We start from the raw sequence: 13,996 nt of genomic DNA, 5'->3' as shown, positions 1-13,996 counted from the left end.
AAGGTTGAATGAAAAACTGGTAACTGATCCCTTTGTGAACTGTGTGAAAATGTTAAAACAACTGACAGGCTTCCGGAGAAACCACCTTGTAAGCTGTGTTGATCAGCCACAACCAGGTGTTTGCAACCGTGGTTTCCTTTTTGCTCCGGCCTCTATTCAATGTCAGTAAGAAAAACACATTGGGGAACAGAAATAGAGGAACATATGAATTTATTGGCAAACCCAAAGAAAATTGCCTCAAATATACAGAAGAGAGAAACACAGCAGATACAAAGATGTAGCCTTGTATATTTACAGAACCATCACAATGACTTTTTAATTTATACAGCAGTTTAAAACTGTAAGAAAAATGTGTTACCTTCACTCAATGCAATAAACCGTCATTAAATAACAACTTGCCAAGTGTCTCCCAGTGTAAGCAGCAACATAATAACCCCGTATCCAATCTATGGTTTACATTTCAGTTGACTCTCTTGTCAAAGTATCACAGCCAGAATCAGGTCTCATAAAAGAGAGAATAACCAGGTTATTTTGGTCTATTTTATAAACAACGCTTTGTGGATTTAAATATTATTGAAAGTTAACATGCAGTTCAATGGGAGCTCCTAATTCCTTCACTGCTCAAGGATTCATCTTAAGCAACAAGTGCAACTTAGGGGTGCCACTGACATTCTTGATGAAGCTGGTTGCACAGTAGTTGATATAAATAATTACCAGTAAAATAGACGCTGGCCACACACTGGCAGGTTCACATCATATCCTCACACCAGGCACTTGTATAACCACATCCAATTTACTGCACTCTGAACTCCCGCTAGTCAAGAATAAATAAATCCTTCATGAAAGCAACTTAGTCAACACACAGACAAATAATTGTGCAATAAATGTTTAAAAGAAAGAAAGAAACCCTGTAAGACTTTACATGATAGACCGGACAGATCTGCGGAAAGAAACTTGACAGCAGTATCGGAAAGCTTAAAAGAAAACAGCAGTTCAATGTGAAAGACAGAAATGAGGAACTCTCACTAATCCTGTTATTCACAGGGTTTTCTCCACCTCAGACAAATACCAATAAAAAAGTGTTGCAGCTTACGCAACCATGTGTCTCTTTCCTAATAGTCTACAGTGTTCACTATGCTATACAACATTTACAAAATGGTATTGTTTTTTTTCTCGCATTGCTCCTGTTCTGTCGCCAAATGATCTTGATTTATTCATCTGAATGGGATGTAAAATATATTTATAGATATTTACTATCAAACTATAATTATCTCTGTCATATCTGAACATCTTTGAACCAAAGTTTGTCACTTGTTACATAAGTTTAAAAGTTTGTTAGTACAAAACCTGCTCAGATTATAAACACGACATATGACTACAGTGATTATTACAGTTTATCACATTACTCATCAGGTCACATTTAGGAAAGATGTCCAACTACAAACTCGAAGCGTACAAAGGACCTTGTGCTTTGGACGATTATTGAACAAATCCTGTCTTGAAACAGACACACTTGACCAACGTATACATTAATGCACTATGATGTTCACGCAATGTCTCCATTCATCAAACAGAGCAACTGGAAACATTACAGATAATGCTCCAGGAGGGTTATTTAACATCCATGGACAACACACTGAATCTAAAGATGTTATTGCTTTTAAACCTGATGCAAATGGAAATTTCCACTTGCATCTTATTGGATTTGAACGCCTTAAGGGGCAAAGTATGCAGGCTTATATTCCAAATACAGAGTATAAAAGGGGATTTCACAAATCGGTGCCCAGAGGACGAGGAGGCTAAAAAGCTAACATTTACAAACTCTTGTCCATCTGGAGCACGCTCTCTGAAATACTTAATTAAAAGTAGGGATTGAGACGGTGGTTTGGGAGAGACTGCAACCTTTTCAACACCTACCAAATGTACACCACATCAAAGATGGCAAAAAGAAAACTGATTTATGTACAAGTGCATGAGAGAAAAGTGACAGAGGTGAGAATTATTTGCAGGAGAACTCCCAGATGATAGGAGAAGCAGCACCCGTAATGCAACGGTGACAGATTTATACAACTAGCTTTGCTTCAAACCCATACTCTGGCTCTGTCAGCAGCTCAGGTTACTGCATCAGTTCTTAGCTCCCTAATATAAATAACTTTAAACTCAATCAATAACTGGAGCAAACACTACGAGACCTCCGTGGTTCTTCTCAGAGGGGACACTAGTCCCAGGGAGCCTCCGTACATTCATCGTTCTTCATAGATGACAGCAGAGTGACACAGACTCTTCGTCTGCACGCTGAGACCAAAGTACAAACTAGGAGGTGAAAGGAAGAAGCAGCTGGAGACAAAAGGGTGACAGCAACAGCAGCCGGCCACGAGGTGGACTGGGAACCTTTCGCTCAGTTGCAGGACAGGTTGAGCCGGTTATTCAAGCATGTCCTGTGTGAAGAGAAAAAGGATGTCAGTGAAGCAAACAACTAACCATTATGCTTGTGTTAACACACACACCTTAACGGGATCCTTAAATGACCCACTTTCAGGTAAAATCATGTCAATGTGTTGCAATAATGTAAAAAGCTTGACAACCAACTTACTCTTCGAAAAGTGTTGTATTTCACTTTTCAGAAAATTATATATGACAGCATTTAGGAAACAGCAGGCTGATAATAATTTGTGACATAACTGTTCCCTGCCAAGAGTCTTTCTTTGGACTGACTGATGATGTGAGTGCCAATATTAACTGTGGCTACTACCACTTCTACACCTTCACTTATTATGACACACAATCAGCCATCGCAGCAGGTAATAGGCCTGTACAGTAGGCATGCAGTGTCCTGAATGTTTAATAAGATATAATGAGACACTGACATGCAAACGTCTTCTTTCTACATTGATAAACTGAAGGGATCTGGAAGTTTGTATTTGCAGTTATTCTCTACTATTCTTAAAAACATGATTTAAGCTGTTTGTCTTTAGCATAAAGGTATGTTGTATGTTATTTTTGCTCTATCCTTTCTTTGTCGCATGTGAAAACTTTATAATCTTAACTGAACCATCACGAGGACTTAAAAAAAGATTTGGCAAGTTGTTTTTAAACCACAGCCCCTTCGGGTTTTTTTTCTTTCTCTTTCAATTTAAGTTCTGAATTTCTTCATGACACTAAAAAAGAATCTTTAAGACTACTTCTGCTATTTGCTATTTCTCTGCAAAACAAACCTAGCACCAATATTTCTGTCACAGCCTGTGTATGAGGGAGGAAAAAGGATCCACTGTACCTCATCTGAGTCATCGTGAAACTCGATCTTCCCGTTCTGAGTGTGGTTAGTCTCCAGCGGGTCGTCCACTCCCTCGGCGGCATTGTCCTCAACATGCTGCTGCAGCACCGAGTACCTGTGAACCAAGAACCTGTGGGGCACATACAACAGTCAGGTTATAGGTTCTAGTTATGAGCTGAAGTCTATGCATGTTAGGAGAGATGCACTAACCTGCCACCGCAGACATATTTCTTTACAAAGATAACCCCTGCTGCGACGCTCAGCAGCATGACGATGATGACTGTTATCACAATGGGTACAGACTTGGAGGAGCGTGTGTCTACCTGTAGAAATGACATCAGATATGTTGTAGGTAAACAAACAGCATGTATACATCTAAGAGCAGAAGATTTATCAGGTGGAGGTACTGACCGTCAGTTCTGGGCCGATCAGGTCGCTCACACACCTCTTACTGAGGTCGATCTCTTTACGCTCAGGCATCCTTCCTCCCTCACACTTATCTCCAGGGATTTTCCTATAGCTGTGGACCAAGGACACATGTGATCATCATCACTCAATCAATAGAGTTATGATAGATTTGTTTGCACATGGCTTTGACTTTAAGATTTGACTTAAAGAGACAAACTGTAATTTTGTTGTCTGTAACAACCTTATTATAGCAAAATCAAGTTTTAACATATTTTAAAATAAAAACTGCCTGGCTCTTTCAATATTAATGAGTCTAAAAGTGTTGTTGTTGTGTTGTGTTCTCTTTTGAGTCAGTATACGTGCAGTAAGGAAACAGGAAAGCATGACGCACATTGTAACCCTCATTCACTTCCTCTTACTGATCTCACTAACTGACAGTTACTTCCACATTTTCATCACTTCTTCTCTCCGACAGAGAAACCCTGAGAGTGCTTTGTCACTCTCTCTTACATAAAATGTGGCAGTGTAGTTAATAAAGAATTAGATCACAGAGTAAAACTTTAAAGGCAAAATGAACCTTTCATTACGATCACTAGTCAGGCAAGACATTAGCCCCTTATATACAGTGGAAGTTCAAGGCGGGATTATTGTGCCTTTGTTGCGTTCCCGTCTTCTATGTAAAACGCACGGAGGTGTAATGGTGGGGCGAAGTAGTTCCACCTGCCGCTCGAGCTGGCATCGGAGGTAGTAACACAAAAGAGCCGGCAGGGCGGAACAGCGCCGTGTGTGTGTATTTGAAGCATGCGTTTGTTTACACCTTGCGCACATTTTGCGCCGGAACGCTATGTAAAAACACAAACTGTGGTGGCTTTACGCCGGCGTTGCTTGGTCCAATGTAGAATGACAAAGGCTGCATGACGGCAGAGCTTCGTCACAGCACGGAGGTGAAACCGCCTAAAAAACGGCTATTGATTAAAACACTGCACAATTTGGCATCGACGCTTGTATGACTACCTCCTACATCTTCTCATAAAGACCTTTACCGTTAAGGAACCAGTTTCAAACCAACGGCAGGGACACGCAGAGACCTGCTGGGATTAAAGGGTGAGGCTGGAGCCTTACCCACTAGTCTGCAGCTGCTCCTCTTTGCCTTGCAGACAGAACTCCAGCACTTTGCCTTTCAGGTCCGGCTGCTCCACACACTCCGAGCTGTTCTCTTTACGGTAGTATCCAAAGTCACTGCAGAGAGATGGAAGAAGACATTATTGTAAAAAAAAAGTGTGGAAGGAAAATATCCAACAATTACTCTTTCTTTTGTAACTTACCAATTTAATACTAGTACATGTAGAATATAATTTGTTTAAGTCACAGTTACAAAATAGAATTCCAGGTGGCAAGGGTTAGAGCCTGAGCGAGGTCTTACCACAGGAAGTCATCCAGGGTGCACGGACACAGGGTCGGCTGGGTGTTGACCTGGTAGTCTCGTCCATTCCAGCAGACTGAGTCCTTCCTGAGACGCAGGAACTTCTCTTTGTATCCCAGCATGCAACCGTCGTTGGGGTCACTGATGTCATCAGAGTGCGCCAACCACTGCACGTAGTCCTTGTCGTCGCCTGCAAACACAGACAGTGTGGGCTCTATTAACATATATTCTCAAATAATGATCTTTAAATCACATCAGTGCATTAAGATGACTTTGTCGTACGATGTCACTCACAGTCTCTGGTGAGGAGATCCCTAAAGTCGATGGTGATGGAGATCCAGTACTGACTGATGAGAGAGTCCCTGTAGCCCCAGATGCTGACATTCATGGAGCGAGCTCCGGGCTCTGAAGCCAGACCGGTGAAGTAGAGGGGCTCTTTGGTGAAGGTGTACACGCCCCAGCACTGTCCTTCATCAGTAGAAAATCTGTCAGGACATCAAAGAGTGTGCACACATTAGCCTAACCTAAAATGTTAGCTAAAAATGTTAATTTACATTCAGTGAGAGACTAAGGAGGGAACGAGAGACATTTTGACCTCAGACAGTGGGAAAGGCACAGCTTTGAATAGTGAAATAAATTTTGGCTGGCTGTAACAGGAACTCACTTGATCTTGTCGATAGGTTGAGTGGGGCTGTGCTCCACAGCAACCAGCAGCCCTCCAGAGTCCAAAATGCCGTAATGATGGGGCCCATCAAGGGCCTTTATCCAACTGTAGCCGCCATCATCAGACACGTACACGTCAGGCTTCATCACTGAGATGGCATCACCAACACTCCCTGATGAGACAACACAGAGATGGTCAGATGACAGAAAAGAAAACTAATGTTTATCTAACTAAATTTTTTCCAATCATCTTGAAAGAATTGAAATTGATCAGAAATGCTGATATGAGACCTACCATGAGCTAGGATGAGACCCACAGCGTTTGGCTCACTCAGAGGCAGCATGGGGACGTTCAGCCTCATAGCAGTGCTGTAGGCTGCGTGGATGTGGAGACTGCACTGTAGACACAAACACAGGCAACACATGACATATGAGTGTTTATAGTACCAACACTGGGAAGCAACAAGAGAAATAACAAATGCTTCCACTGTATTTGGGCTTCGGGGCACAGGGATCCGAATGAAATCCCATCAAAACTCAAATACATTCTGTGCCTATGACCTGTAAAGGTGCAAACTTAACAGTTGTTTTTCTCCAGATACACTAGTTTCCTCTCTTTACCTTGTCTGGGTCTTTAGCTGTTGCGTCACACTTGGTGTTGGCAGGTTTCTGCAGGGGAACCCACTCCCCTCCCTGATCAAAGGACACGACGGACTGCACAGAGCTGTCTGGAACAACAAGATGGGAGACACAACATGTATGCTTTCAAATATTTCAGAAGCAGGCAATGCAAGTTTTAGATCCATAATGCCCTGCAAAAGTCATGTGACAATCCAATGGTGGAAGAGCGGAAGTAAGACAAAAAGTATCTCAACATATAAGGAGGACAGAGGTTATGTTTCTACAGGAGGTATAACCAGCAGCAGACGTGATGTGAGGTATTTTTGCCAGGAGCTTCACACAGACATCACATCTAACACTGAACAGCTAATTAAATATTTACCCAACGCCCTCCCTCCGGTATGTAATGGAGAAGTCAAACGTGTGTGTTTTCTGATGGGAATTTGAGCACAGGCGTGTGTTGATGTTCCTTTATCAAAGCACAGGCACATGAAGAGAGCTACCTTCTGCTAGGATGCTGGTGATGAAAACTCCTCGCAGGGAGGTGACGTTGGTGAAGTCTGTGTCGCCCCCTGTGGTGGTGTAAAGGTGGCGCTCCAGTGACTTGGAGAACACGGTGCCCCGGTCATCTGAGACATAGATGGTACCAAACCCTGTATCTGTGGGTGTAGAAAGAAACATGTTTTTGAGGAAAAAGCAGCTCATTTTAAATAATGCGCTTGCAAATTTCCTGATTTGCATTACAGCCTTTACACAGGCAAACATGCTGCCCTGCTATTACATAATATTACTGCTTTGTTACACTATGCAAAGGGTTTGAGGTGAGGCTTTCTCTGACTTACCTCCTGGCTCGTCAACATGCATGAAGACCATTTCATCGTTGGCTGCCAGGATGGAGTAAAACTGCTCGTGACCGACCGGTGGCAGCTGGGCCATGTTCCACGTCTCACCTTGGTTCACTGACACATAGATCGTCCTCAGGGTGCCCTGCAGAGAGCGAATTTTGAGGGTATTTTGAATTTTAAAAAATCCACATGAGCATGGAGCAAACATTAAGCCTAATCATGTGAGCAGATTCAGATCATTTTAGCAAATATGGTTTAAAATGATATATGTGAATGTTTCAGAACCAGAGACCTGACACTAAGACCTGTAAACAGAGTTTGAGTCCCTCCTTAAATGTCATAAAGATACTGCATTCCCCCACAACTTGACTTATAACATAATAAATATAACATTTTGTTTCAAATTGATTACACCTACTGTTTTACTTACAAACAACTAGGTCGAAACAATCAATATGTTGCCCGTTGAAGCAGATCATGTTTCTGTATCTGCTGTATACTGACCTTGCCTGTCATCACCGAGGCGAAGAGGAAACGTCCGCCCAGGCCATAGGAGTAGATCTTAGTAGCGACAGTCTTGAAGGTTTTACCGTAGTCTGTCGTCCTCTTCAGCTCAAGCATTCCCCGATCGCCTGGAAAACATAACATCAATCAAATCATGTAAATTAAAGGTGTAACAGTTTATAGAGGAATATAAGGCTAAATCATTAGAATAAGGATCAATCAGTTAATCAGTCTAGGCCTCAAACATATATTATATTGCTGCTTTTCAGTTATGTACATGCGCATACACTACACTGATGAGTCAAAGTAGATTTGGACTGAAGTTACTTACTGCAGGATCCATTGTGGCTGGCTGTGAAGAAGATGGTATTCTTCCTTCCCCTAGAATCAGATTGAATTTCAGATGAATTTCAGATGAGCGGACACACATGTTTGAGCCCACAAAGTCAAGGATATGTAAATGAAATAGATCCAGACAGCTTTATTTATGAGGATGAGTTCACCGTGTGCTTAAACGTCACAAAACAACAGAATCTAGGGGCGCTAGTGACTAAATGGCTAAATCGCACAACCCTTGTACAGAGGCTGTCAGACCTCAGAGTCTTCCCAACTCTCTCTTCCCCTGTTTCTGACTCTTTGCACTCCTCTCTAAATAAAGGCAGAAAAGGCCAAAAATAATCTTAAAACAAAAAACAAAACAACAGAATCTGGATGGAAAATGCTCTTACAGGATCCTTAATCTTTAGCAATCAGTTGCAGTAATAGGTTTGCTCGGTTGTGAAAGTAAGCAGCCCGTGACGTGGCTTATCAGATACAACCAGCGTACAGCCAGGCCCTTCCTAAATATGTACTTTGTTTCTGAGTGTGTGCTCTGACTTCAGACAGCTCCTGCCCCGCTTCAAAATAACCCATTTTCCTGGAGCCTGTTCAGATCCGTGTCTTTGGGATAACAACAAAAGGTTATGTTTCAGGGGGACATCGAGTTCACTCAAACACGGCGAACTTCAAAAAAACAGCTTTAAAAAGAAAATTACAGCTGCCAAGAGTTACTAAGCAATAAGCACCAGGAAGTTCCTCCAAAACAACAAGAGTGCTGTGAGGGCTTGGCCCCAATTGACCTGGTTGAACAAACACCAAATGACCAAATTTTACTGCCTGATTTCCAAGGGTGCAGCAACAATAAAGGTAAAACTGTAAGCATGTTTGTTACAGGTTAATCAACACTTTGACAAATCTTATAAGTTTCAATACAGGAGAGCAGGTAAGCATAACTTCAAAGAAGTCAAAACATGGTTAAACGTATTTGCTTTGATCTCCTATAAGGCTCAGTAAAGAGAGGTGGAACTCCTGTCTTCTATAAGCTGTAATAATTAGCTCGTTGGAGGAACTACAACTTCAAAAATGACAAATGAAAGATATAAAATAGCTTCCTGAAATCTAAACGCCAAACCAACGTGATTGTTCTCTCCTCCCTGGTGTCACTCGATAGAAATATTCCCCTGAAACATAGGGACACTTGGGGGATATTAAATATCATCTCTGCTGATTCATAGGTGCTATTATCATCAGTGTGTCTCCTCTCTTACCATTTCACCAGACACACCATGTCATGGAGCTTCTTCCAGTTGCTGCCAAAATCTTCAGACAGCCAGAGTTCATTCTGAAGACAAAAAGAAAAGATTGAATGATTCACTTGTAACTGCAATGACACCACTGTTTATGTAGGTCACACAGAACTATGTTGAACTAGGCTGCCCATAAACACCTCAGCCGGGTTAATAAATGTTTCCTGTGTTAACAGCTTATCAAAGGGCCTCTGATAGCTACGAGGAAGTGAGACGATGGTGGTTCCTTGAGGGTTTTACAGCAAGCCATGACAGAGGTCAACAACCTATTGAATTAATGACACACTTAACAATATATCTACTGATCTGGTGCTGTCAGGTTTAAAGATAACCTTGATCCAAAGTTATTACTTTCCAATAAAGCTCCTTAATATCAAAAACGTACATTGCTGCTGAGGACCAGCAGCATGTTGGAGTTGTAAGGGTTGTACGTGATCTGCATCATGGGGATGAAGGGTAAGTCATGGCGGGTGAAACTCTTCCCAAAGTCATCGGAGACAAAGATCCGGGACGCGAGATTTCCAGACACTTCTCCTGTCAGGATCACCTGCAAGCCAGAATTCAGACTGATCAAACCCAAATATCATGATGATGTTGAAGGTTATTTACTGGCGCAACACATTAAAGACGGACTCCTTTAAGAGCTTTGATAAACTACAAAGCTTTATGAGGACAAGACTCACTTTCCCAGAGTTCTCGGGCCCGATAGCTATTCCAAACTCCGATCTGATGAAGGTGCTGTTGATGAGCTCGGTCACATCCTGGAATGACTTCCCGTAGTTCTCACTGGCATCACAGACATCGGGGTCGCAGGCAAATTAAATGCAAATCAAATACAAAAATGTTGCTTTTTTTGTGACAGGTGAGATAATGAGACTTACCTCCGATAGAGTTTGGACTGCCCGAATTTCAACATGAAGAAGGGCATCTGAAACGTAGTCAGAGCCAGGATGACCTGCCGAGAGAGAAGGTTCAGCTTAAGGAAAAGTGGAGCGTGGCTCAAGTATTAACGTGCCCCTGATGTGAGGAGGCTCATTGTGTAATCTATATATATATAGAGCCATGTTTGACCTACTCATGTCACAGAGGAACAACACTGCACCACAAACATGTAAAGCACTAATTTAATAGAGAACACTTACCCCTGTGCCATCTCCAACCCAGGCCAGTGACACCGACCCACTCAGGTCGTTGAAGGTATACTGAGGAAAAATAGCAAACACATGTTCATATATAAGTGAGTTAACATATTGTGAGTGAACAGCTGTATAAATAACAGAGACGTATTGGCCCATACCAAGCAGGAATAGAAAGGAAAACACTGACTGTGGACATTTTTCTTGTTTTGACTATCCTTACACTCACAGTTGGTATTTTTTGGTATCTGATCGATGCATTGACTGGCGTACTCGGCGATGAACGATACCGCATTTTAGGCGGTATCAGAGGCATTTCTATTACTGCACTGGTATTGGAGCAACTCTAGCAAGTGATACTACATTTTGAGAAGAACAGACATTTTATTTGAGCCTGGCTGATGAAAAAGAAGGACATTACTGACCAGACACTTAAAAAATGTTTGTGATTTCTGCCTCTGGACAGTATTTCTGCTTTGACAGCCACCATGTTTGCCCCCATGTGTTAAAGCTGACAGAGTAAAAAAAGTGAAGCACCACTTATGAGCAGAATTTCAGTGAGCACATGGCTCTAAGCCAATTAGCTCTCAGCACAGACTTCTGAATATGACTACTAAGTATCACATTAAAACTGAGGTCAAGAATCAGATTTTCACTCTGAAAATAGTGATGCGCACATTCAGTCAGTCTTAGCAGCGTGGCTCTTTCATTGTCACACAGGGTCTGACTAACTGATATAAAAGTCTTCCGTCCTGGAGCCTATTCAGTGGCCCGCAGCAGAAACCTCGAGGGGAAAAAAGAGGCTGAGCCTTTTCTGGAATTCTGTCGACTTTAGATTACTGGAGCAACTATACAAAGACCTGATGCAAAGTGGATCACATGGCTATGAGGAGCTAGGCAAATAAGCAGTGCAGGGCTGTGCAGAGGTCAGCCTCCTCTTTGTTTTAATAGAGCCCAGATTTTTTATAAGCTGCATTAATTTCTGTGCTTCCCTTTCCTTTTGTGCTCAAACAAAGTGAAATCCATTACACATCTGGTGGGACTAAATTTAGCCCACTCTCATATCCAGGATTTAAGCAACAACCAAATACTCTATTTTCTCTGTATCCTGACAGACTGTCTGCTTGCTAACTGCGTTTACTATTACACAGACACAGCTTTTAATTACAAGATAACTACCACACAGCCGGTCACATGGAGTCCCCTGGGCTAATTTCCCTGTCAACATTAGGGCAGACTCCCTGTCAGTGAGGCATAAGAAAGTAGGATCCTCAAATACAAAATACAGATGCATTCTTGAGAAGAATAAGATATAGGTCACAGCCATCAGTGGAGCATCTGAGAGGCAAACCGGTCTGGCTGTGCTTCAGTTGAGTCTACGTAGGTCTGAAAGCATGAAAAACGAGGCGTTGTTTCTTTTTCACGGCACTGTATTTCCCTGAACCGAATATTAAAGAGAAGGCAGTCAGAAACAGACAAAAAAAAACCATGAAGGTGCGTTTAATGTCTGTTACAGCTTGGTGGGAGGTGTGGGAAAAACCAGAACTATCCTGCACGTAATTTTGATCACAATACATGATGTATAATGCTTTAGCTATATCGCCAATGCGATATGCTAACTGTTAAACTGTGCTTTAAGGCTTACAATTGAATGGAAAACAGCCTATCATACACTGAATAGCTGATTAGGCCCTTCTGTGCACCTGGTTAGCACCTGCGCATCTTCTCCTCTTGTCTCATTTAACTGTGAGACGTGTGAAGAGTAACAAGACCTGACTGGGTAACTTACAAGGTGGGTGTTGACTGCTAACTTGGTGTCAAATCCTTGAAGAGCTTTGCAGGAGTCTCCTTTTTCTGTGCTTCTTCGTTTTATCCTGTGATTCGGTGCTGCAGCCAGCCATGCAGGCAGAGACCTCTTCACGATTTTCGCAGCTTTCTCTTCAATGTATGAGCGCTTCACAAAAAGCGACTGTCCGAAGGGTTTGGATTCCTGCTGAAAATCTACACCGGCGGTGAAAGTGGATAAGGATAACAGCAGGATACAGGGCAGCAAAAGTCCCATCCTCGTTGCTAGTGTCACTGACAATGGAAACAAAATAAAGACAGAAAAAAACAGCCAAACGAGTCTTTGTTTATCCCGGTCTTGCCTAGAAATTGAAGGTCGCTACAGCTCTGCCGCGGATGACATCAACAAAACAGTAGTCCTGACAGCGACTATTTCGGGCTTTGAACACACTGAGCGCCCTCGAAGCTCCGACTATTTCCGCGCGCAGCAGCGATAAAATCAACTAAACAGAACAAAACGCAATTTTCCAGGTTGACCGGAATATTTTACATCAATTATTCGCGCTACTACTCCTTATCCTACATGATACACTATAACGATCACGCAAATTGTGTCTGCAGGTCTCATACAGTCTATCCAGAGGGGGGCTCTGTGATTGGCTGGCCTCGTATTCTGGTCCACCTATCCGCGGTTTTGATTGGTTGAATTCTGAACAGGCGGTGACCAACACAGGAGCAGTACAATTACATGTCAAAGCCTAGATAGGTTGAGCAATACTATCATGTAACTTCATCTAACCAAAACTTAATTAAAAACTGACAATTCGTTTGTTTGGCCACTATTAGCTGTGTTTGTGTTTTTAAATAAGTACAGGTTATGTTAAAGGTTGGCAGTGACATTTCACAAGCAGCAATCACAGTGGAATTGCTCCTTTATACTAAGTGCTGCTTCATAATTTATTGGCTTAGCCCCATAAGGTCACACACCAGGCTCTGTCAGTCAGTAAGTAGCCTAATAGGCCTGATAGGTTGATTAGAAAATAAGAGTTAGAATGAGATAAAAATGTTAATTTTAGCACGTCTGCCTTCTTGTTTGCTATATGTTCGTTTTTTGTCTGATTATTCTGTTCCTCCTTGTGTTATCTTAACTTCATTTCCCCCCTGCCAAATGATAATAATTAATCCAGTGTGCAATCTTATAATAAACTGGTCTACATGTCACTTGAAAAGATTTCACATGGCCACACATAAACAGAAAAACACAGAGGCATGTATGCTGTCACTTTAGAGGTGTGTTTATAGCCTTTTTTTAATATGTGTTAGGACTAGGCTATAATAATGTGTCTGGTTCTATGAAATGTAGTTTTCTTTTACATATACAAGATTAAATAATACATGCATAGAATAAATATGTCATTTCCTTACACTTGTGCAACAGTTGAGTAATGTAAGGGATTAAACATCTGGATGTTGTGTGATGTTGGGAGGCTCAACCAAGAGATTAAATAGCACTGAATCTTTGTAATCTCGCCACCCGTGGAACAGTCCTGCAATCAATACATGGAAATCCTGTGCAGAGTATTTCAAACGCCCTGTCTATGGTAATGTACAATAGTAATTCCAGAAAATAATTTACATTATTTGTAGCAAATGAGTCGTTTTTGCTTGTTATGGTAGTAATTTTCTCAGTCTCAGTTCTAAATCTCAACCAA

The 13,996-nt window shown here is 41.9% G+C and overlaps 1 protein-coding gene across 1 annotated transcript; it reads right to left on the bottom strand.

The window, feature by feature from the left end:
- Positions 1-193: 193 nt before the first annotated feature.
- On the bottom strand, positions 194-12,869 carry sort1b (sortilin 1b). The gene is made up of 20 exons (XM_069659978.1): positions 12,289-12,869; positions 10,506-10,565; positions 10,245-10,318; positions 10,047-10,149; positions 9,749-9,910; positions 9,325-9,398; positions 8,070-8,119; positions 7,739-7,866; positions 7,232-7,376; positions 6,893-7,048; positions 6,390-6,496; positions 6,064-6,166; positions 5,770-5,941; positions 5,400-5,590; positions 5,106-5,295; positions 4,805-4,921; positions 3,686-3,794; positions 3,485-3,597; positions 3,275-3,404; positions 194-2,438 (listed from the first exon to the last, which is right to left on the bottom strand). The coding sequence occupies exons 1-20, from the start codon at positions 12,559-12,561 to the stop codon at positions 2,424-2,426; spliced, it is 2,472 nt and encodes an 823-aa protein (XP_069516079.1). The 5' UTR covers positions 12,562-12,869; the 3' UTR covers positions 194-2,423.
- Positions 12,870-13,996: the final 1,127 nt, after the last annotated feature.

The sequence above is a fragment of the Semicossyphus pulcher genome, unplaced genomic scaffold (assembly GCF_022749685.1).
Source record: "Semicossyphus pulcher isolate SPU_LCO1_2020_fin unplaced genomic scaffold, fSemPul1.0.p SCAF_13, whole genome shotgun sequence".
Classification (NCBI taxonomy): Eukaryota; Metazoa; Chordata; class Actinopteri; order Labriformes; family Labridae; genus Semicossyphus; species Semicossyphus pulcher.
Note: the sequence above shows the minus strand (reverse complement) of the source record. Positions and strands in the feature narration are given on the sequence as shown.